A 25,203-nucleotide genomic window follows, 5' to 3' on the forward strand; every position below is an offset into this window, starting at 1 on the left:
GTTCCTTTGCTTATGCTGTCTGCTGATAAAGATGACGATTAAGAGAATTTTACTCTGTTTCCAAGGAGAAAACTCCAAGCGGTCTTTCTCCCAGAAGCTAAAGGGCGAGTGTCTTTCAACACAGGGATGGTTTGCACTGTGCAATACACAGCTATAGGAGAGATGACACTGTTGCGCCCTTTCTCACACACCCAAATTCAGCTTCCTCCACATACTTCCTCCAAACACACCCCTATACTCTTCTTGCTCTTCCTCTGTCTCTTTGTGCTGCTGCTGCTACTGATGTTGTAAAGGGGCTGTGATGATAGCTTGCTTTCCTTTCTGGGCTATGTTCAATTATAGCATTGAGAAAAACCTGTATCTTGGCAGGGCGACCCAGTTACGGCTTTGAATAGCAAACTGGTGTCTGCATCCATGGCGGTATCGCTTTTCTCTTTTGCTTTGTTCAAATATAGCAAATCTGAGCCCTCAAATGAAATTTCAGCTTTGAAGAATGAGGCATCAGAGAAATTGGGATTTTCTGTAAAAGGGTGGTTGCCCGTCTCTGCTTTGCCAGTGATTTTTCCATTGATAACCAAAAAAATTAACAGCCCTTTTTAAATAAACAAAAGGGAAAAAATGAAGAAATGTTATCCAAACACACCTCTATACTCTTCTTGTTCTTCCTCTGTCTCTTTGTGTTGCTGTTGCTGATGTTGTAAAGGGGGCTATGATGATTGCTTACTTTCCTTTCTGGGCTATGTTCAATTATAGCATTGAGAAAAACCTGTATCTTAGCTGGGCGACCCAGTTATGGCTTTGAATAGCAAACTGGTGTCTGCATCCATGGCTGCGGCGTTCTTCTCTTTTCTTTGTTAAGAAATACAACAAATCTGAGCCCTCAATAACCCATTTTATGATCTTCCATGGTGAGTCTATTCCCGGGTTGGAAAACCTATTGCGGTTTTGTGTTGAAATTTCGGCTCTGAATTCAGAATGAGGGAGAAAATGACAAATCTCTTATGTTTGAGGGTATGTCCAAAATAGTCCCTTAAATATGCACTTAACAATTTTGGTCCTTGAAGTTTTTCAAAAGTTGAAACTTTTAGACTTTGTAAAATAATTTGATGCAAGTAGTGGGAAAAAAAAAGAAATTAGCTGGAACCCACATCAACAACATACCCAGTGTAATCCCACAATTGGGGTCTAAGGAGGGTGGTGTGTACGCAACCTTACCCCTACCTTGTGAAGGTAGAGAGGGTGGTGAGTTCCCGCTTATTTTGGGGGATTTCTGGGCTGTTTGACTTTCTCAGATATGCCGATGATTTAGCTGTCAAGCCAAAGAATTTACCCCAAATGGGAAAAGGTTAGCCCTGAAATGAGGCAAAACAGAGAGTGGGATTTTCTGTAAAGGGTGGTTGCCCCTCTCTGTTGCGCCACTGATTTTTCTCCATTATAAAACAACCAACAGCCCTTGTTTAAGAACTAACAAAAACTGGAAAAACCAAAATGGATTTAACATGTATACTCTGAGATCTCTGTCTTTCTTCTGTGTGTGTGTTTTACGGTGTTGACTGTTGATGAAATGTACATAAAGAGACAGTGATGATGATGTTTCTATTTCTGGGCTAACTAATTTGGGCATTGAGATTATCCAATCCGTATCTTGGTGTGGTGACCCGGTATGGCTTGTGATTGCTGCTTCTGTTTCTTGCATGCAAACGGTGTTTGTTTCTGTTTTTCCTTATCATAACATACATCTGAGCCCCATTTGCTTGAAAAGAAAGAGAGAGAAAGAATCTTTCCGTGGTTCAATTTTGAGATATGTTGAACCTGCGATTTTCTACTACAAGCTATAAATCATCTTGCTGTCATAATGTATAATCTTATTTGTTCGGTATCAGCTGAGCATAACCTAGAAAGAAAGAAGAATGAGGCATCAAAGAGATTGGGATTTTCTGTAAAGGGTGGTTGCCCCTCTCTACTCTGCCCATGATTTCTCCATTGATAACCAAAAAGATCAACAGCCCTTCGAAATATACAAGAAAATAAAAATAAAAAAATACTGTGAGAGAATCACATGATTCTCTGTGTGGATGACCATCTCGGACGTTCTGGTGATTTCTCTGTGTTGAACATCTCCGTGTGGATGACCATCTCCGACATTCTGGTGACTTCTTTTTGCTTTAAATTTAAACTAGACTGCTGTTTATGCATATGCATATTTCTTGTGTCTATAATGCATTGTGCATATGTTTCAGTTGTCCTAGTTTGGTCCTCACTGGCTGTGTTTCAATGCAATGCAAACAGAGTTACACGTTCATAATGTCAGCAAGAGGAAACAATGAGGCTATGATGATAGTTTTGCTGAGCTCTTTGAGTCGGGCATTAGAGTTCTGTAGCTGGTGTCTTGCGGGGCAATCTGAATATCTGGAAATTTGCAGCTATGGCTGGGCACAAAGAACTCAAAGCCCCATGACATAATCTGAGCCTCTTGCATCATTTCTCCATTACCAAAACCAACTGCCCTCTTCTAGTCCTTTTCCTTTCTTTCACTTTAGAAAAAAAGAGAGCATTGACATCAGCAGCAGCAGTAGTAGTAGTTGGACCTCGTTCTGATTTATGAACTCAGGTCCAAGGCACCTCAAATTCCTCGAATCCTAACCAGTTATCAATGAGGCAGATAATATTTGGTTATCTTGGCTTAAAAAAAGGTTGTTCGGGTTTATAGACGAGTAGATCTGTATCTTGGCTTGGCAAAAACCCATGATGATATGTGATTTGAGACCCCTCTATCACATGCAACTGGTTCTTTTGCAGCCATGGCGTAGTCTGCTTCTATCTTTGACCCATTCATTAGTAGCCAGCTGTGAGTGTCAAAATTGCAAGTAGTCCTTCTGGACATTGTTTGATGGAAAAATCGTTTCTTAGACAGCTAGCCCATAAATGAGAGTATGAGACATCATCAATGAGAAATGTGAATAATTTATTTTTTCATTCCGTTTTGCTGGTAAGGCCAAGATGTGAAATCTTGCTGGAAGAAAGTAACAGTGGCTAGCTCTTTCTTGTAACTCTAGCTTGAGAAGATGCACATAATTAATTATCTTTTACTGCTATTGATTCTTGCCTTGCTGCTGTGTGGCTGCATTAACACATAAACAGTGATAATCATGCTCAAAATAAAGAAATGTGAAAAATTGAGGCAGTAATGATATGGTTTTTGACAAATAGCAATATTGGTTTGCATTGTTGATATGATACAAGACACAGTAACTTGGCAGGACAACATAGCATTTCTGAGAAATGTAAGTACCTGATTATAGAGAGATCTGAGCTTCATTCTTCTTGTTTATGATATGTAATATCTTTGGAGTCTTCAATAGTTCTTACTGTTCTCCTTCAGCATGAAGGAATTCATCCTAAATGATAAGTAATTCAAGTAAACCATGAATTAACATTCAAATGAAGCTTTTTTTCATTGTTACTCTGATAGATGAGACTTCTATTGGCTCTATGTTATCACCACTACTTGTCTGAAAAAATTGTTTTATTATGTGTATTTTATCCTTTATTTAATCAGCTTCTTGCTGCTGCTATGTATTTTCCTAGATGTTTTGCTAAACTTGCTTGTTGCTGATTCTTGGATTTACTGAAGCATTTTTCCTCCCAAAATTTTGCCTATAAGCATGGTTTTCTTGTTGAAAGGGCCTATTGGCATGGTGTCCTCCCAAAACTACTATGTGGTTCTCACCAGCTGATTCTAGCTTGGCTACATATTCTATCTCTCCTTTGTTTGGACAATTTTAGTCCTTTTGCATATGTTTAGCTTATATTTCAAAAGTTTCTTTTTTGGTTGTTCGAATTTCTCATAATCAACCCCCCCCCCCCCCCCCCAAAAAAAATAAAATAAAATTATTTTAAACAAAGAGGAAACTCTTACCTTTTTAATGAGTATTGTCTATAATATTTTGGTTGTCTTAGTTTTGTCCTCACTGGATGTGTTTCAATGCAATGCAAGCAAAGGTTGGGTGCTCATATAGTCGGAAAGGGTAACCAATGAGACTATGATGATAATGTTTGCCGAGCTCATTGTATTGGACATTGGAGTGTTTTGACTGGTGTCCTGGCGGGACAACCTGAAATTTTGCGATTTCCAGCCATGGCTGGTGCAAAGAACTCAATGCCACCATATAATCTGATCCTCCAGTTTCAGAAATAAAACAGAGCATTAACTGCACCAGCAGTACTTGACCTCATTCTGATTTATGAGCTCAGTCCAAAGCAGCTCCCTAAATTCCTTGAAACATGTGCTATCATTTTCTCAAAGAGGCAGTGATTGTATTTGCTTGTCTGGGCTAAAAAAAAAGGGTTGTTTGGGTTTTAGAGACGAATAGATTTGTATCTATGCTTGGTAAAAACCTCTGATGGTATGTGATTTGAGACTTATCTATCACATGCAACTGGTTCTTTGGAAGTCATGGCACCATCTCCTTCTCTTTGCCCCATCAGTAACCAACTCTGAACCTCAAAATTGCAAGTAGTCCTTCTGGACATTGTTTGACGGAAAAATCTTTCTTTTGAAAGCCTGCTCACATCATCAATGAGAAATGTGAAATCTTGCTGGCAAACTAACAGTGCTAGCTCTTTCTTGCAACTCTAGATTCAGAAGATGCACATAATTGTTGATTTGTTGCTGCTATTGGTTCTCGCCTTGCCGCTTTGCATTAACACATAAACAGCGAGAATCACGCTCCAATAAGAAACAGTGAAAAACTGAGGCTGTGATGATATGGTTTTTGACAAATAGCAATATTTGTTTGCATTGAGATGATAAGACTCAGTAACTTGGCAGGGCAACCTCTCTAGGTTGCAGCCATGGTACTTGTGATAAACTGATCTGAGCCTTATATTAAGTACTAGTAATTCACAATTCCCTTCTTTCTTATTTTTCCCTTTTTTTCAAGATGGCTAAAGGGGTGCTATTTCTCATTTACATATTCTGTCTGGTTATAAATATTGCTCATATGTTTTTAGTTTTGTTCTGAATTACAGTGATTTTTCACATCTCTTCTGCCAATGGATGCCCCATTTTGCTGTCTGCCCGTATCTGTCTTGAGTTGGACAAGCAGTCAAGCATTGGCCTGTCTTAGCTCCCAGTGACCTGCTTGAGGAGACCTTTTCTAACCGCAGCATGGGGAATGTCTCCTCCTTAACTATGTATGGCTAATGAACTTCTCGCTTTAGTCTGTTGTTTTCCTGGGCTCAGGTCTATAGTAGTCGTGGACCTAAGAGCGGATAGTAACATTGTATATATCACTTGTTTTTTTTTTTTTATGTTTTCCAAGTTCAGTTTTTGATTTGTAACAGCTACTTTGGGCTGGGGTCGATAGTAGTGGTGGACCTAAGACCGTACTTACTTGAGCTTTAACTTGTAATATCCCATTTTACGCTTTACTTTTGTTGTAATTACTCTACCTGTTATCTTGTGTTTTATTTAGGATTATAATTTTATTCTTGTATTGTTGGTGCATGGCATTCTAATTTTAATATTGTATTCATCAAAATAATACAGGACAATGTAATGTTTGTCTTGTCAAAAATATATTTTCTTCCCTATATTTTGTAGTATTGATTCTCCTTTACTTGAATGGAGGGTCAATCGAAAAGCAGCTCTTTTTGAGAATTGAAGAAAGCAAAAAAAGCTCAGAAGGGAGAGAATGAGGCTTACAGAGAGTTGAAGGATATTTCATTGAAGGGTGGTTTGCTTCTCTCTGTAACAATTCCAAACAACCCTTTCTTCTGGAAATTTGGAACTGTTCTTTTTTCATACAGAAATTTGCACAAATATGATCTTTTCTTTTTATGTTTCCGCCGGAAAATTCAGTGTTGCCGTTGCTGGTGAGTATATCAACGGCTACAAGCCCTAATCTTCTTCCCCCAATTATGCGCAATTGAATTCGACCCTACGAGATGGGCTTTTCAAGTTAGGCCCAATTGATTAGGGCACAGTATAAGAGAGCAGCATTAACGTGAAAATTGCACAAATCTCATTAGTTTAAGTATGAGGCGGCGGTGAAAGCACGGAGAGCTGTAGGGAGTTTCAATGGGTGGTTTTGCCACTCTCTGTTATTCTCCGCCGCCGATGATCACTCAAAATTATTGCACAAAACCACCCTTTTGGTGAAATTTCACTAGACTTTCCTCTGTTCCTAATTGCTGTTACTCTCTCAGTCCCAATTTATCAGGCTATGAAGATTTGAAAGAATTTGTCTTCTTCGGAAGATGAATCAGACACATTTTCCATTGAGCTGGAAAAAAAACTGTATCTTGGCGTGGCAGCTCAGATGGGTCTGTGAGAATTGGAGGAGAAAGTATTCTTTTCTGTCTCATAAGGCTAGCTGATGATTGTAGCAATGACGGTTTTTTTAAAAGCTTTTTGGTTTTGTCTGAGAAAAGGCGAATCTGAGCCTAATCTTATTAGTTTAAGTCTGAGGCTGTGTGAAAGCAGAGAGCTTTAGGGAGTTCCAATGGGTGGTTTTGCTGCTCTCTGTCATTCTCCGCTGCCGATTATCACTCAAATGATTACAAAAAACACCCTTATGTTTGTTACTCCCTCTGTTTCTTTTGTTTGCTACTTCCTACGTTTCAAATAATCTTCAATGAAGAATTGAAGTTTTTTGTCTTCTTTGGAAGATGAAACAGACATATCTTCTCATTGAGCTAGAAAAGACTCTATCTTGGTGTGCAGATGGGTCTGTGAGAAGTGGAGGAGAAAGCTCCATTTTTGGTCTTCCTTTTCTGTCTCATAAGTTAGCTAACTGATGCTTGTTGCCATATTGTTTTTTTTTTTAGTTTGGTTTTTTCCTGAGAGAAGGCGAATCTGAGCCTATTCCAACAACAAAAACAGCATGCCCAGTATAAGCTTACCGAGTTCCTAGAGGTGCTTTTTCCATACGAGTGTGCCTAAAAATGTTTTCTTTTGACTAGGAACTCTATGAATGTCAACGTCTATTTTTGAGTTTCTTTGTTTTGATAAATATGTTCCTTTTTTATATTTAAAACTACCCTATTTTTCAATTATAATGAATAGGGAAGCTCTTTCTCTGAGATAAGTGTGCCTTAATGTCATCCCTTGTTTTCTCTGTTTTTGAACTCTGTATAGTAATTACAAAACCTGTGCCCAGATATGTATTCCTTTGTCTAGAAATCTAGGCATTTGAGTACTAACATATATTTTTGAGTTATGGTGTTGCTGATATGCTTAGTTTTCTTATAGGTGAAAGTTCATAATTTCTTCAACCTGACCTGTTGTAGTTTAAACTGTAATTTGATTGTTCATTTTTTAACATGATGTAATACAACTGCATCAATTTATGCAGGAGCACCACAGTTTGTGTTAGAATACAAGCCAAATCATAAATCTTTTGTGAGCAAAACAGTGTATTTATAAATCATATTGGGAGTAAGATCATTTTATAGTTTATGCAAATTTTGCGGTTATTACTTGTTTTGTGGATACCACTAATTTTTGAGGTTTTTTCCGTCCTACCTAGGTTTTTTTGGGCACACTAGTGATTGACCTCATTACCTAAACAATAAATCAATACTTCTAGTCTTTATTCTGTGCATGAAGGAATTCAATCCTAAATGATGAGTAATTTAAGTAAGCCATGGATTAACATCCAAATGAAGCTTTTTGTCATAGTTACTCTGATAGATGACCTCAATTGTCAAGACTACTTGAGAAGAAGTTTCACTAGTTGATTTTATGCTTCATTTTGTCAGGTTCCTGTTCCTGCTAAGTATTATCGGTACAAGATGTCATACTTCTTGTTTTATGTTATGTATTATCTTAGGAGTGTTTATACTTCTTACTGCTCTCCTTCTATTCAATTTGTTTACTATATGCATGAAATATCTCATCCTAAATGAAATTCAAGTAAGCCATGGATTACCATCCAAATGACGCTTTTTTGTCATAGTTACTCTGATGGATGAGGCCTCTATTAGCACTATGTTGTCACAATTACTTATCTAAAGAAGTTTCACTAGGTGATTTTTATGCTTCATTTAGTCAGTTTCTTGTTTTTGCTATGTATTATCTTTTAGGGGTTCTCTTTCATTGATAATGATCTTTACAAGAAGCCATACTTCTTAAGAGTCTTGATAATTCACACTGATCTCCTTCAATCAATTTGTTTACTCGGTGCATGAAGCAATTCATCCTAAATGATGAGTAATTCAAGTAAGCCATGGATCAACATCCAAATGATGCTTTTTGGCATAGTTACTCTGATAGATGAGGCCTCTATTTAGCTCTATGTTATCACTACTAGTCTAAAAATATTGTTATACTAGGTGTATTTTATGTATTTAATCAGCTTCTTGCTGCCGCTATGTATTCTAATTGAAAGGGTCTAACATTATTTAAGTATGAAAATAGATAATTGTTTGTTATATACAAAAAAGAATTGCAAAACAAGGCAACTTTGCCGAGGGGCTCTGTATTTGTTGATCCCCTCTTTTTCCCTGTTGCCGATATCATACTTGGACAAGATTGGAACGATTCTAGTTGATGAGCTAATATGTGGTTCTAACCAGCTGATTCTTGCTTGGCTACATTGTCTATCACTCTTGATTGGATATATTTCAAAAGTTCCTCGTTGTTTCAAATGTGTTCAATCAAAAACCTCTACTATATTTATGCATACATCCCATGGCTTAGGGGCTTTGGTCCAGCGGTGAGAGTGCAACAATTGCTGTGTTATAGAGGTGCATGTCGTGCGTTTGAATTATCCCTTTGGTTTAGGGATAAGAGTGCAACAGTTGGTGTGTTAGAATGCATGCCACAGATTTGAATTGTTAAGTTTGGTATTTAAGCAGAGAAAGACAGAGATGACTGGTGCAACATAGAGTTTCAAGTCGTGATCCATTATTGGGGATTTTATGGTTAATTAAAAAACAAAAGTGAAATTTGTCAACTGTTTTTCTGAATATTGCTGATAATGTTCACTACTTCTAGAGCCAAGTGAGACCATATGTTCAGTTGCAAAAATTGGTAGAAAAGTAATTGTGTATACAAGGGTAATACCTGGAGTTAGAGAAGTTGTTCTTGATATAATTCGAAAAAAGAGAATGAAAGTGAAGAAATTAAGGTAAAATGTGAAAGATAATATGACAAACTAAAAAAGGAGCAATCACTATCAAAATTATACAATGATTGATGTGCAGGAAATATTAAATAATACTAAAAGGGATGGAACAACAAGAAACTTGATGGAAAATTTTGGTAGCTCAATTGATGGATTATCTTTTATCTTTTTGGTGTAATTTCGATATCCACCTTATATGAAAGAACAAAGTGATACAGTTCTTAACTACTATATCGAAGATCATATCTTTGTGAAGTTAGTGCATCATGTCTTATCACCTATCCACAATTTCCTTGTACCTTTGCATTGGACCACTTGTACATCTCATTTTCACATATTCAAACTATATCGACCAAGAAAATTTGGAAACTATATTAAAAAAAAAACTAAAAATTGTAAATGTAAATCTTTGTCCTAAAGAAATTGTTTTTTTATACTTTCAACAAGAAAAATTAATGAACTGGTAAAAAGATGGGAGTATTATAGTTCAAGTGTTGAGGGGACTATATAAGCAAAACCTAAGGGAAATGGACAAAGCAAAAAGCTCAAAAGGGAAAGAATGAGGCTTAAAGAGAGTTTAAGGATTTCTCATTGGAAGGGTGGTTGCCACTCTCTATATCAGCCGATGATTTCTCCATTAATGTAAGAATTCCAACAACCCTTTTATCAATTTTGAACAGAGGGAATATATAATTATCAGCTTTGTTTGAAATGGGTTTCTATGACCTTTCAACTCTTTTTTCTCTTTATTTTTTCTTTATACTTCTGCCTGAGCATTCAGTGTTGCTGGTGGGGGTGAGTATAATTGGTGTCTTTATAGAGGCGATGATGATTTTTGTCACTTTTTATTCCCTTTTGAGCTGATTAATTGAGCATTTGAGGTTATCTGATCTGTATCTTGGCGGGGCATACTGTTTTATGCAGCCATGGCGTGGTTGGACCCTCTTTTTGCTCGAGCTTAACACAGATCTGAGCCTCAATTTACTGGTCTCTTCGTCCATTTCAATTGAGGGAGTATTATTAACAGCTTCAGGGTACTATAAGCAAAAGTTCATAAATAAAAAATGAGGCTAACAGGGCTTTTGAATTTTTTTTTGTTGAAAGGGTGGTTGACTCTCTCTGCATTCAGCCAATGCATTCTCCATACTGTAAGAAACCTAGCAACCCTTTTATCAATTTAAAATGGAGGAAGTATATTAGTTTGTGTTTGGTCATGTTTCATTCTGAAATTTGAAAATAATGTAGTGTTTGTTTTCAAAATGAAAAATTATATTTGAAAATTAGAGTTGTATTTTGCTATGAATACAAATTGGAGTCGTTTTTGACTTTTTGTGAGTAATTTGGAGTGAAAAAAGTAAAAGTATCTTTTTTTGTTTTTCAAATCCTATGGTTGAATTCCAAATTTTATGGCCAAACTTGTTTTTCTGAGTTCAACTCCAGAAAAAATTGAAAAAAGTTCATGGACAAACGTAACATCTCGTTTGGAATGTTGTTACATATTGTGGAGGACATAGATTAGGGAAGGAGGTTCGTAGGTTGTAGACTAGTAGTGCATTGTCTTGCGATCTTCCCATACTAGTGGTCATAATATTACTCATATAGTTTCTTGTCTTTTCATTTTGTTACTATTGGAAGTTTCTTGTACTTCGACTATCATATATTTTTGTAGTTACTGTTCAATATGTTTTGTTGCTCTTTCTGGACTGCTTTGGACTGTTTTTCTTAAGCCGAGAGTCTAGTGGAAACCACCTCTCTACCTCTAAAGGAGGGATAAGATAATGCATATACTCTACTCTCTCAAACCCCACCATGTGGGACTATACTGGGTATGTTGTTGTTGGATATTTTGTAATATATTGAGGTCTTAAATTGAACACATGAAAGAACATGACTATTATGAAAAGTCGATCTCTTAAGTTTTATAAATATAAGGACTCTCTAGAAGTAACCCAAAAAGAAAAATATACATGCATATACAAGGACTTTGTTGTATCTTGAAGGCAATTTCTTGTATTTTTCCTAATATGTATACGGGAAATATCTCTTTAAGGAAAGCGATTCTTCATGCCTTAAAGCCATCTTCTTCTTCAATTATATTTCCTATAATTTTTCTAACAGTTGCTTTTATTGCTTCGGATGGCTTGGAAGAGGCGATGATGATTCTTGTAACTTTATTCCCTTCTGAGCTGATTAATTGAGCATTGGAGGTTATCCGACCCGTATCTTGGCGGGGCATGCTGGTTTTTGCAGCCATGGCGTGGTTGGACTCTCTTTATACTCTAGTTTAACACAGATCTGAGCCTCAATGCACTGATCTCTTCGTCAATTTAAACTGAGGGAGTAGTATTACCAGCTTCAGGGTACTATAAGAATGAGGCTAACAGGGAGTTTGAGGATTTTCGTTGAAAGGGTGGTTGCCTCTCTCTGCAGTCAGTCAATGATTTCTCCATTATTATAAGAATCCCAACAACCCTCTTATCAATTTTAAACAGAGGAAGTATATGATTATCAACTTTTGTTTGAAATGGGTTTCTATATGCCCTTCCAACTCTTTTTTTCAACTCCTTTTTAATGCTTCCGCCGGATCATTGATTGTTGCCACTGGAGCTGGTGGAAGCAATGGTGCTGAGAATAATTGGACAGCTTGAAAGAGGCAATGATGATTTTTGCCAATGTTTATTCCCTTCTGAGCTGATTAATCGGGCATTTGAGGTTATCCAACCCGTATATTGGCGGGGCATGCTCCCAGATTTTCTGGTGGCTTTTGCAGCCATGGCGTGGTTGGAATCTCTTGTTGCCTGAGCTTAACACAAATCTGAGCCTCAAATTTTTCTCTGTTCAGCTTGGCTTTTTTTGTTATATTTAGGGTATGTTTGGTATGAAGGAAAATGTTATCGAGAGTTGAGATACAAAAAACGAAAAGCTCAGAAGGGAAGGAATGAGGCTACAAAGAGTTGAGGATTTTCATTGAAAGGGTGGTTGCCTCTCTCAACATTCAGCCAATGATTTCTCCATTACTGTAAGGATCCCAACAACCCTTTTATCAATTTTAAACGGAGGGAGTATATAAATAACAACTTGTTTGGATTGTTGTTACATATTGTTTCAGAGGTTTTTATGCCCTTCATCTCTTCTTTTCAACTCCTTTTTAATGCTTCTGCCGGAGCATTGAATGTTGCCGGTGGAGCTGGTGGAAGCTATGGTGGTGAGTATAATTGGACAGTTTGAAAGAGGCGATGATGATCTTTGTCAATTTTATTCCCTTGTAAGCTGATTAATTGAGCATTTAAGGTTATCCGACCCGTATCTTGGTGGGGCATGCTGGTTTATGCAGCCATGGCGTGGTTGACTCTCTTTTTGCTCGATCTTAACACAGATCTGAGCCTCAATTTAGCGGTCTCTTTGTTAATTTTAACTGAGGGAGTATTGATAACAGCTTCAGGATACTATAAACAAAAGCTTAGAAGGAAAAGAATGAGGCTAACAGTGAGTTTGAGGATTTTTCATTGGAAGGGTGGTTGCCTCTCTCTGCTTTCAGCCAGTGATTTCCCCATTACTGTAACAATCCTAACCGCCTTTTTATCGATTTTAAACAGAGGAAGTATATAATTAACAACTTTTGTTTGAAATGGGTTTCTATGCCTTTCAACTCTTTTTTTTTCTTTTTTCTAATGCTTCTGCTGGAGCATTGATTGTTGCCAGTGGAGCTGGTGGAAGCAATGGTGCTGAGTATAATCGGATGGCTTGAAAGAGGCGATGATGATTTTTGCTAATTTTTATTCCCTTCTGTGCTGATTAATTGGGCATTTTGATGTTATCTGACCCGTATCTTGGCGGGGCATGCTCCCAGATTTTCTGGTGGTTTTTGCAGCCATGGCGTGGTTGGACTCTCTTGTTGCCCAAGCTTAATGCAGATCTGAGTCTCAATTTTTCTCTATTCTGCTTGGGCTCTTTTTTGCTTAATGTTAAGGGTGTGTTTGGTATGAAGGAAAATGTTTTCGAGAGTTGAGAAACAAAAAGCAAAAAACTCAGAAGGGGGAGTGAGGCTACAGAGAGTTGAAGATTTTTCATTGAAAGGGTGGTTGCCTCTCTCAACATTCAGCCAATGATTTCTCCATTACTGTAAGGATCCCAACAACCCTTTTATCAGTTTTAAACGGAGGGAGTACATAAATAACAGCTTGTTTGGATTGTTGTTACATATTGTTTTAAGGGTTTCTATGCCCTTCAACTCTTTTTTCAACTCCTTTTTAATGCTTCCGCCGGAGCATTGAATGTTGCCGGTGGAAGCGATGTTGGTGAGTATAATCGGACGGCTTGAAAGAGGTGATGATGATTTTTGCCAATTTTTGTTCCCTTATGAGCTGATTAATCGAGCATTTTGAGATTATCAGACCCGTATCTTGGCGGGGCATGCCACCAGCTTTTCTGGTGGTTTTTGCAGCCATGGCATGGTTGGACTCTCCTTTTGCCCAAGCTGAGCTGATTAATCGGGCATTTGAGGTTATCAGACCCGTATCTTGGTGGGCCACCAGTTTTTGTTGTGGTTTTTGCAGCCATGGCGTGGTTGGACTCTCCTTTTGCCCAAGCTTAACACAGATCTGAGTCTCAATTTTTTTTGTTTAATATCAAGGGTGTGTTTGATATGAAAGAAAATGTTTTCAAGAGTTGAGAAACAAATGTCAAAAATCTCAGTAGGGAAAGAATGAGGCTACAGAGAGTTGAGGATTTTTCATTGTAAGGGTGGTTGCCACTCTCTGCATCAGCCAATTATTTCTCCCTTGATGTAAGAACCCCAACAACCCTTTTATAAATATTAGGAAAAACTACCTAATTAGACAAACACACACACACATATATATATATACCATATCAATCTAACCTATACTTCCATGCTGTGACCATACAGTGCATTCTCTTTTCTCTAATGCTTCTGCCGGAGCATTGATTGTTGCTGGTGGAAGTGATGGTGCCGAGTATAATCGGATGGCTTAAAAGAGGCAATGATGATTTTTGCCAATGTTTATTCCTTTCTGAGCTCTGATTAATTGGGCATTTGAGGTTATCCAAACTGTATCTTGGCGGGGCATGCTCCCAGATTTTCTGGTGGTTTTTGCAGCCATGGAGTTGTTGGACTCTCTTGTTTCCCGAGCTTAACACAAATCTGAGCCTCGATTTTTCTCTATTCAGCTTGGCCTTTTTTTGTTATATTTAGGGTGTGTTCCATATGAAGGAAAATGTTTGAGTTGAGAAACAAAGCAAAAAGTTCAGAAGGGAATGAATGAGGCTACAAAGACTTGAGGATTTTTCATTGATAGGGTGGTTGCCTCTCTCAACATTCAGCCAATGATTTCCGTTAACTGTAAGAATCCCAACAACCCTTTTATCTGTACAATATCAAAGAGAAAAGTAAGAACACCCCTGAACTTGGCGCAAATTATCAATTTCGTCTCCGATCTATTGACAGCCTTAAAAAACACCCCTCTATTTGACTAACTAAACTTAGATACATCCTCGATCTGTCATATCAATGACATAGCAAGCGGTCTCAAACTCTTGTAGGAGCATGAGACTCTTAATAAAAAATCGAAATTAGTGTTAAAAACACCCCTAAACTTGACGAGAATTTAGGGGCGTATTTCACTCATGTTGCAAGATCGGGGGTGTATTTTAGTTCAATTAGTCATGTAAAGGGGTGTTTTTAAGGGTCTCAATTGTTTGGGGATGAAACTAATATTTCGCACAGAGTTTAGGGGTGTTTTCAGTACTTCTCTCTATATTAAAAGCATGAAAACCCTTAGAAATGTTGATTGACGTATATAATTAACAACTCATTTGGATTGTTCTTACATATTGTTTAAAAGGGTTTCTATTCCCTTCAACTCTTTTTTTAATGCTTCTGCTGGAGCACAGAATGTTGCCGGTGGAGCTGGTGGAAGCTATGGTGGTGAGTATAATTGGACGGTTTGAAAGAGACAATGATGATTTTTGTCAATTTTTATTCCCTTCTGAGCTGATTAATCGAGCATTTGAGATTATCCGACCTGTATCTTGGCGGGGCATGCTGGTTTTTGCAGCCATGGCGTGGTTAAACTCTCGTTTTGCTCGAGCTTAACACAGATCTGAGCCTCAATTTACCGGTCTCTTCGTTAAGTTTAACTTAGGGAGTATTATTAACAGCTTCAGGGTACTATATGCAAAAGCTTAGAAGGAAAAGAATGAGGCTAACAGTGAGTTTGAGGAATTTTCATTTGAAGGGTGGTTGCCTCTCTCTGCTTTCAGCCAGTGATTTCCCCATTACTGTAAGAATCCCAACAACCTTCTTATTGATTTTAAACAGAGGAAGTGTATAATTAACAGCTTTTGTTTGAAATGGGTTTCTATGCCTTTCAACTTTTTTTTTCTTTTTTCTAATGCTTCTGCCGGAGCATTGATTTTTTGTCGGTGGAGCTGGTGGAAGCAATGGTGCTGAGTATCATCGGATCACTTGAAAGAGGCGATGATGATTTTTGCCAATTTTTATTCCCTTCTGTGCTGATTAATTGGACATTTGAGGTTATCTGATCCATATCTTGGCGGGGCATGCTCCCAGATTTTCTGGTGGTTTTTGCTGCCATGGCGTGGTTGAACTCTCTTGTTGCCCAAGCTTAACACAGATCTGAGTCTCAATTTTTCTCTATTCAGCTTGGGCTCTTTTTTGTTTGATATTAAGGTGTGTGTTTGGTATGAAAGAAAATGTTTTCGCGAGTTGAGAAACAAAAGTCAAAAAGCTCAGAAGGAAAAGAATGAAGCTACAGAGAGTTGAGGATTTTTCATTGAAAGGGTGGTTGCCGCTCTCTGCATAAGCCAATGATTCCTCCCTTACTGTAAGATCCCCAACAACCCTTTTATAAAATTTAAAAACGACCTAATTAGACATACATACATACCATATCAATCTAACCTATACTTCCATGCTGCGCTCATACAGTGCATTCTCTTTTCTCAAATGCTTCTGCCAGAGCATTGAGTGCTGCTGGTGGGGGTAGTGGAAGCTGTGGGGTTGAGTATAATCGGTGACTTTAAAGAGGCAATGATGATTTTTGTCAACTTTTGATTTCTTTCTGAGCTGATTAATTGGGCATTTGAGATTATCCAACCCGTATCTTGGCGGGGCATGCCAGCTTTTGCAGTGGTGGTGGTTTTTGCAGCTATGGCGTTTGTTGGACTCTCTTGTTGCCCGATCTTAACCAGATCTGAGCCTCAATTTTTCTCTATTCAGTTTGGATTTTTTTGGTTGTATTTAGGGTGTGTTCGGTATGAAGGAAAATGTTTTTGAGAGTTGAGAAACAAAAAGCAAAAACTGAAGGGAAAGAATGAGGCTACAGAGAGTGGAGGACTTTTTATTAAAAGGGTGGTTGCCTCTCTTAGCATTCAGCCAATAATTTCTCTACTGTAAGAATCCTAACAACCCTTTTATCTATACTATATTAAAAGCATGAAGACCCTTGGGGCCTGTTTGGAAAGCCATCCTGGTAATTGTATTTGATGTAAGTGGGTGTACATAGAGTTGAGGATTTTTCATTGAAAGGGTGGTTGCCTCTCTCTGCATTCATCCAATGATTTCTCTATCATTGTAAGAATCCCAACAACCCTTTTATCAATTTTAACGGAGGGAATGTATTATTAACAGCTTGCTTGGATTGTTGTTATATATCGTTTCAAAGGGCTTCTATTCCCTTCAACTCTTTTTTTTTTCTTTTCTTTTTTTGAGGCTTCTGCCGGAGCATTGAATGTTGCTGGTGGAGCTGAAAGCGGCGCTGGTGAGTATAATTGGTGGCTTTATAGAGGCGATGATGATTTTTACCAATTTTATTCCCTTCTGAGCTGATTATTCGGGCATTTGAGGTTAACCGACCCGTACCTTGGCAGGGCATGCCACCAGATTTTCTGGTGGTTTTTGCAGCCATGGCGTTATTGGACTCTCTTTTTGCCTGAGCTCAACACAGATCTGAGCCTCACTTTCTCTGTCAGTTTAGGGAAACAAAAGGTTAGGAAAATGGGCAAAGCAAAAGCTTTAAAGGGATAGAATGAGGCTACAGAGAGTTGAGGACTTCTCATTGAATGGGTGATTGCCTCTCTCTATATTCAGCCAATGATTTCTCCATTACGGTAAGAAACCCAACTATCCTTCTATCAATTTTAATGGAGGGAGTGGAGTGTATTATTAACAGCTTGCTTGGATTGTTGTTATATTGTCAAAGGGTTTCTATGCCCTTGCAACTCTTTTTTTTTCTTTTCTTTTTTTAATGCTTCCGCCGGAGCATTGAATGTTGCTGGTGGAAGCAATGGTGGTGAGTATAATCGGCTGGTTTGAAAGAGGTGATGATGATTTATGTCAATTTTTGTTCCCTTCTGAGCTGATTAATCGGGCATTTGAGGTTATCCAACCCGTATCTTGGCGGGGCATGCTCCCAGATTTTCTGGTGATTTTTGCAGCCATGGCGTGGTTGGACTCTCTTTGCTTGCACAGGTCTGAGCCTCAATTTACTGAACTCCATTACTGTATGAAACCCAATAACCCTTTTGTCAATTTTAAGTTTTAACAGACGGAGTATTCTAACATCTTCAGTGTACTATATAAACAAAAGTTCTGGGAAATGAATAAAGCAAAAGCTCAGAAGGGAAAGAATGAGGCTACAGGGATTTGAGGGTTTTTGTTCCAAGTGTGATTGCCTCTCACTGAATTAGCCAATGATTTCTCCATTACTGTAGGAATCCCAACCACTCTTTTATCAATTTTAAATGGAGGGAGTATATAACTTACAGCTTGTTTGGATGGTTGTTACATAACGTTTCAAAGGGTTTCGACGCCCTTCAACTCTTTTTTTTCTTCTTTTTTTTGGTGCTTTCACCGGAGCATTGAATGTTGCTGGTGGAAGCGATGGTGGTGAGTATAATTCGACGGCTTGAAAGAGGCGATGATGACTTTTGCCAAATTTTATTCACTTATGAGCTGATTAATCAGGCATTTGAGGTTATCCGACCCGTATCTTGGCGGGGCATGCCACCAGCTTTTCTGGTAGTTTTTGCAGCCATGGCGTGGTTGGACTCTATTTTTACCTGAGCTTAACACAGATCTGAGCCTCACTTTCTCTATCAGTTTCGGGAAACAAAAGGTTAGGGAAATGTACAAAGCAAAAGCTCAAAAGGGAAAGAATGAGGCTACAGTGTGCTTACGGGATTTTTCATTGAAAGGGTGGTTGCCGCTCTCTGCATCAGCCAATGATTTCTCCATTACTATAAAAAACCCAACAATCCTTTTATCAATTTTAACAGAGGGAGTATATTATTAACAGAACTTCAACAGGGTAAGGCTGCATACACATTACCCTCTCAAATCCCACATGTGGGATACACTGGGAATGTTGTTATTTGTTGTTGTTTGAGTGTGTTATTAGCAGCTCGCTTGGATGGTTGTTACATATTGTTGCAGATGATTTCTGTGCCCTTCAACTTTTTTTTACTTTTTCAATGCTTCTGCCGGATCCCAACAGCCCTTTTATCAATCTTACTGATGGAGTATTATTAAGGGTTTCATACCCTTTCATGCTATGCATGCTAATACCATCTATTCTCTTTTTTAAATGCTTCTGCCGGACCATTGAATTTTGGCGGTGTACGTGGCGAGTATCATCAATGGTTTGATGAAGGCAATGATGATTATGTCGAATTGTCATCCCCCTTTGAACTGATTAATCGGGCATTTGAGATTATCTGACCCGTATCTTGACAGGGCATGTTCCCATTTTCAGGTTGTTTTGCTGCCATGGCGTTGCCGGACTCTCCTTTTGCCCGATCTTAAACACAGATCTGAGCCTTTATGTCAGTTTGAAAAATATTTTGTATTTAGGGTTTGCTTGCTTGGAGACTGGTTAGAGTTATACAGGTGGTGGTGAGCAAAATTGACGGCTTGAAAGAGGCGATGAGGATTTTGTCAATCTTTTATACCTTTATGAGCTTATCAATCAGACTTTGAGATTATCCAACCCGTATCTTGGCAGGGCATGCTCCTAGAGTTTCTGGTGGTTATTGCAGCCATGGCATCGCCGAACTCTCTTTTTGCTCGAGCTTAACACATATCTGAGCCTCATTTTCTCTCTGCCATGGTGTTGCCAGGCTGCTTTGAGATGCGTTACTTAGCCAAGAGTCTATTGGAAACAACCTCTCTATCTCTACAAAGTAGGGGTAAGGTCTGTGTACACTCTACCCTCCCCCAACCCACTTGTGGTATTACCCTGGGTATGTTGTTGTACTTTCTCTGTCGTTTTGGAAGCTATCAATTCAGTAAAACCTAGGCCAAAACCCTGTATTTGTTTTAAGAACTTCAGCTAATATGTGTAATAATCTATCAATAGCCCAATAAACAAAGTCCTGGATTCACCTCTGGAGAAAAGTTATGCAGGTGGTGATGAGTATAATTGATGGCTTGAAAGAGGCAATGATGATTTTGTAAATCTTTCATCCCTCCTAAGCTAATACTAATCGGGCATTTGAGATTATTTGACCCATATCTTGGCGGTGCATGCACCACATTTTCTGTTGATTTTTGCAGCAATGGCGTCGTTGACCTCTCTTTCTGCCAGAGGTAAACACAGATCTGAACCTCAATTTATTGATTTTAGAAAATTCTGTCGTAAGACTAGTTGCTTAGGTTGTTTTTGATAATGGAATGGATTTTATAGGCACTTTGTAATCTATTAGCCTTTTTGTTTTTTCTCTTGTTGGAAACCAATTTTTGGAGGTCTCCAGCATATCCTTAATGCTGATGAATACAACATTATCTTTATCAAAAAAAAAAAAAAAGGGCAAAAGTGGCAAGCTCATGCTATTGCTAGAAAAGTATATTCATGTGTACCTTGATTAAACCTGCAACATTTATCTATATTATCTTGAAAAATAAGTCTTTGAACTCTGCAGGAATGAGTCAAAGCAGTAGAGTGTTGACTGGAGAAGAGATTATCTTTGCCAATTAAGGCAAGATTTAACTCAGAAGGTTTTGTGCTCTTTGTACTATTTAATTATTTGTCAGAAAAATGGCCTTTGAGCAGTTGCTTTGGCTGTGTAAGGGTACTAACATGACAAGCTTTTATCTGTCTTTCAATTGAAGTGTCACGTGTTCATCCTCAAATTTGATGCCCTTTTTGTATCTTGAGAATCCTAAAATACTGAGGCTATGAAGATTATCTTTACAAGACTGAAAATGTTGGAGTCAAGTCCAAGGCCTGGCTTGGCAAAGACAACTTGGAAGGTCTGTGAAGAAGGATGAGAAATAGTAGGTGTTTTGTAGTCCTTTCTCACGAGGCAACCAATATTTGCAGCCATGGCTGGTTTAGCTCTGCTCTTTGATTAAATAGGCGAAAGTCTGAGCCTCCTTACCTCAATTTAACTTACGTTTGATCACTGAAACAGTATCTTTTAGAAGTTTTCTTGAATTGATCTGAAAATGTAGGTACTGATCTCTTGACAAATATAGAAGACCAAAACAGGTCAGTGCATACTGAAGAGGCTACGTTGAACCTACTGACTATTTTTGTCATTTCCTGCATTCTGAACTTGAGAGTCTTATTTGCCTCTCCTCTCAACAAGAAAGCTCAGAAGGGATAAAATGAGTCCCCGGAGAGTTAAGAGGATTTTTGTTGAAAGGGAAGTTGCCTCTCTTTGCATTAGCCAATGATTTCTCCATTACTGTAAACATCTCAACAGCCCTTTCTTCGCTCTTCAGGACTTTGCTCTTTTGGATTAAAGAGCAGTCTCAAAAAGGAGGAAGCTTGAAGTGTTTCCTCCATGATGTATGCTAAAACCATGCATCTTTCAGTCTCTTTCTTTCTTTTTTTCTTTGTGCCTTTACCGGAGCATTTAATGCTGCCGGTGGTGGTGGTGAGTATACTCGACTTCCAAAAGGAGGTGGTGGTGCCCCGTATCTTGGCGGGTATGTCCACAAATTTTCTGGTGGTTGTTCAGTCATTTTATCATCGGATCTCTGTTTGTTGAGCTATAACCAAAGTTGCTCGAACTCTCCAAAAATGGTGTCGCACCAGTGTCGAATCCTCCAAAAAATGCACTACTTTTGATGGATCCAACACATCTGATAATATTTTTGAAGAGTCTGAGCAACATGGTCTATAACACAGACCTAAGCCTCAGTTTCTGGGAAATTAGAAAAAATTGCACAAATGGGATACTTCAAGGCTGCTGTTAAAATTGTCAATGGTGATATGATTGATGGCTTGAAAGAGGGAATATAATTTTATCAATTTTTCATTCCTTCTGAGCTTAATCGGGCATTTGATACTATCCGACCCGTATCTTGGCAGGGCATGCCCTAGATTTTCTGGTGGTTTTTGCAGCCATGGCGATGTTGGATCTCATTTTGCATCTGTCAAGTTGAAATGCCCAAGTGATTACTGCCTAACTGACAATTCATGGCAAGTTTGAAGGGTTATCTATCTATTTGGTCTGTCTAAAGTAACAATATAATACAATGGGTAACAACAATCTAAACAAGCTGTTATTGATTCATTTGGTTTAGCAAGTAGTTATGGCAGTATGATTAATGGCTTGAAAGAGGCAATGATGATTTTAGCAACCTTTCATTCCCTTATTAATCTGACATTTGAGATTATCCGACTCGTATCTTGGCGGGGCATAACCCCAGATTTTCAGGTGGTTTTTGCAGCCATGGTATCGTCAGATTTCTTTTTGCCTGGGATATAACATAAATCTGAGCCTCAATTTCTGGTAACTCTCCTTAGTTTAAGTCTTAGGTTGCGATGAAAGCAGAGAGCTGTGGGGAGTTTCTATGGGTGGTTGTGCCCCTCTGTCATTCTTCGCTGCCAATGATCTCTCAAATGAAAGTTATTCCAATTGCAAAACCACCCTTAGTTGATTGATTTATTACTCCCTCTGTTTCACTTTTTAGAGGCTATGAAGATTGCTGTTTGTGAAAGATGAATCAGACATTTTCCTCCTGAGCTGAAAAGACTGTTTAGGCATTTGGACAATATATGGTTGACAATGACGAAGTCTTGGCGTGGCAGCTCAGATGGGTCTTTGAGATTTGAAGAGAAAAGATCCAGTTTTGGTTTTTTCTTCTCTTTCTCACAAGGCTATCTAATGCTTGCAGCCATGGCAGTTTTAAAGCTCTTTGGATTTTATCTGAGAAAAGTGAATCTGAGGCTTCCCTGTTACCTTGTTTGTTCTAGTAGAATGGAGGCTTTTGCGACTCTGAGAATGCAGGTGGTTGCTCTGTCTCTCTGTTAACTTACATAGCCGATGTGTACATTTGTGTTGAATAGCCCTCACATTGCAAAATTCTAATGATTGTGTGACGATATCATCTAAAAAGTTAAACTGATAAAGAGAGAGTACAATTTTGTTACTTATAACAAGTCAATAATATACTCAATGTAGTCCCAACGATGACGAAGATGATTGATAAATTAATCAACTATGGCCACCCCTAATAGTTGGGATCAGCTGTAATTCAATATTCTATAGTTTGAGGTTCTCTAATACTCGGTGAAAAGCCTTTAGTTTAAGCTAGAGATTTGGTGTAGGTAAAGAGCTGTATTCTAAAAATGAAATATATTTCAAGTGTACCATTTAAGTTGATTTACCAGTATCTGTGAAAATGTACTAAAAATAAAAATATTAAAATGTCTTGGTTAACAATCACCTTCATTAATAATTATTCTAGAATGTGTAGAAAGAAATTACCATTAAAATGAAAAAAAAAAAAAACAATTTAAACAGCCCCTTGTATTATTGAACACAATTCTAGAACCTACCATTTCATAATCTGCCAAAAAAGGTCCATTATTACACTTGTAAGGTGCTCAAATGTCCGCGTCTATATCCACAAATATTTCACATTACACAATATATCCTCATCCCAATAAACCTTATCAAGAAATCAGTAGAGCTAGGGAAGGAAAATAGATTTAAAAAAATTACAAAGTTGGAAATCGAACTCTTACCAACAAAATAAATGTTCACATTAAGATTTTCTGCGTGCAAAGTCAAAAAAGAGTTGACACAAAAGAAAAAGGAGATATTTTAATTTTAAACAAACTAAAAGGAAAAATATGTTAAAAACGAGAGATTAACATCACAAAAACCCTTTTCTACCCTTAAAATTCTTGGAAAAAAAGATAACTAGTACTTTCTTGAAATCTAACATTCCACCCCATTTTACCTTTATATATATCTCACATCACACTAAACCTTATCAAGAAACCAAATCTAAAAGAGACCAAAAACTTCTCACTTCTTTGAAACTTTGCAAAAGAGATGGAAGTAGTGAAGAATTTGGATGTTGAAAAATACATGGGAAGATGGTATGAAATTGCCTCATTTCCATCAAGAAATCAACCAAAAGATGGTGTAAACACAAGAGCCACTTACACTTTAAACCAAGATGGGACAGTACATGTGTTAAATGAAACATGGAGTGGTGGAAAAAGAGGTTCAATTGAAGGGACAGCTTATAAAGTTGATCCAAAAAGTGATGAAGCAAAACTTAAAGTGAAATTTTATATCCCACCTTTCTTGCCAATTATTCCAATTGTTGGAGATTATTGGGTTTTATATATTGATGATGATTATCAATATGCTTTGATTGGTCAACCTAGTAAGAAATATCTTTGGGTAAGTTCACTAAATCTTTTTTTTTTTTTTTTTTTTGTTGATAATTTGAAAAATGGCATATGGTTGGATATCAATATTTGGGAGGAAGTTAGTTACATAATGGTTATCATAAACTTAAGTGGAGTTTAGATACAATAACAACTTATTCAGTATAGTCTTATAAGTAAGTTATTCAGTATAGTCTTATAAGTGGAGTTGTAGATATCTTTTGCTCGATTATATTATATGGTTTTAACAAAATGTTATTTGGTTTATAGATATTATGTAGGCAACCACATCTTGATGAAGAAATATACAACCAACTTGTTGAGAAGGCAAAAGAAGTAGGATATGATGTGAGCAAACTTCACAAGACACCTCAAGCTGATCCTCCACCAGATGGTGAAGATGCCCCAAAGGACACTAAAGGAATTTGGTGGATCAAATCAATCTTGGGAAAATAGTCATCTTGCATGTAGTTTTTTTAAAACCAATAACTAAATAAATTTTACAATATAAATTATGAAAAGTTGTCTTGTAAAGAAGAGTTTATTGTTGTTTATATATTTCAAATGTTTTTTAAGGTTGTAATTTTCTTTTAGGTGTGTATGTGTAATAGTGTGTTGTTGTAACTTGTAAGAGAGTTTGCTGTTAATTTTACAATATAAATTATGAAATGTTGAATATATAATTTGTTTCTTGAATTTGTGTATACTTATGTGGTTTCTTCTTAGAGACGTATTATGGTTTTGGACTTTTATAATGAACTATCAGTGCAATTTTTCTATATAAATTATAATGAACTATCAGTGTAACTATTAAGTTTTTTCTTTTTTATTTGAAGGATGGCGATATTTCATGAAGAAAAATGGAATAAGTTAAAAGAGTGTATTTAGATAAATAGTTGGTGATATGAAACACTTACATATCTGATAATTTATACAAAAACATCTAATATTTCATATATAAAATTTGTACGTCTAATGATTTGGCTATGAAATTTGATAAAATCAACTCGCACACCAGATAGTAAAGTTCATATAGTAAATTCATACGAAAATTTAAAATATTTTTAGTGTATTTTTTTGCTATTAACTTCTTCTTTTTTAATGTAAACTTTGGATTCGTTTGAACATAACTCTTCTCTCGAACTCACTAATTTGGCATGAAGTTTCTATGGATAGAGACATCATTGGATTTGGTGTAAACTTGGTGATTAAGGATTCCATGTTAGCCTCAAATTTCCACATTGTTGTCCCTACAATTGTTTGATATAGTCTGACTTCATATTTTTTTAGAAAAATATTAAATCCTTATTTGAACATATATATGATGAGTTTTGAAATTTTAAGGCTAAGTTTTTTTAAAAATCGATCTTTCATATTATATGTTTTCTATAATAAAA

General features: G+C 37.3%; 1 protein-coding gene and 1 long non-coding RNA gene across 3 annotated transcripts; both read left to right on the plus strand.

Annotated features, from left to right (window-relative positions):
* Positions 1-10,015: 10,015 nt before the first annotated feature.
* On the plus strand, positions 10,016-16,801 carry LOC125824385 (uncharacterized). Of its 2 annotated transcripts, none has more exons than XR_007442769.1 (3): positions 10,016-10,279; positions 11,250-12,084; positions 16,679-16,801. It is a non-coding gene; the product is annotated as an uncharacterized LOC125824385 (long non-coding RNA). The 2 variants fall into 2 exon arrangements; XR_007442768.1 differs by lacking the exon at positions 16,679-16,801 and adding an exon at positions 13,345-13,371 and having other exon boundaries at positions 11,250-12,150.
* Positions 16,802-23,399: 6,598 nt separating this feature from the next.
* On the plus strand, positions 23,400-24,499 carry LOC125824382 (temperature-induced lipocalin-1). Its single transcript, XM_049503753.1, has 2 exons — positions 23,400-23,819; positions 24,077-24,499. Exons 1-2 carry the CDS (start codon positions 23,463-23,465, stop codon positions 24,260-24,262), a joined length of 543 nt encoding a protein of 180 aa, XP_049359710.1. The 5' UTR covers positions 23,400-23,462; the 3' UTR covers positions 24,263-24,499.
* Positions 24,500-25,203: the final 704 nt, after the last annotated feature.

Source organism: Solanum verrucosum, unplaced genomic scaffold (assembly GCF_900185275.1).
Source record: "Solanum verrucosum unplaced genomic scaffold, falcon-dt-bn FXZP01000022.1, whole genome shotgun sequence".
In the NCBI taxonomy this organism is placed as follows: Eukaryota; Viridiplantae; Streptophyta; class Magnoliopsida; order Solanales; family Solanaceae; genus Solanum; species Solanum verrucosum.

Excerpts from the sequence above, each read along its gene's own strand:
- LOC125824382 (XM_049503753.1), top strand. The coding sequence starts at position 23,463 with ATGGAAGTAGTGAAGAATTTGGATGTTGAAAAATACATGGGAAGATGG. Across the intron at positions 23,820-24,076 it reads CTAGTAAGAAATATCTTTGG|ATATTATGTAGGCAACCACA; the intron begins GTAAGTTCACTA and ends TTTGGTTTATAG.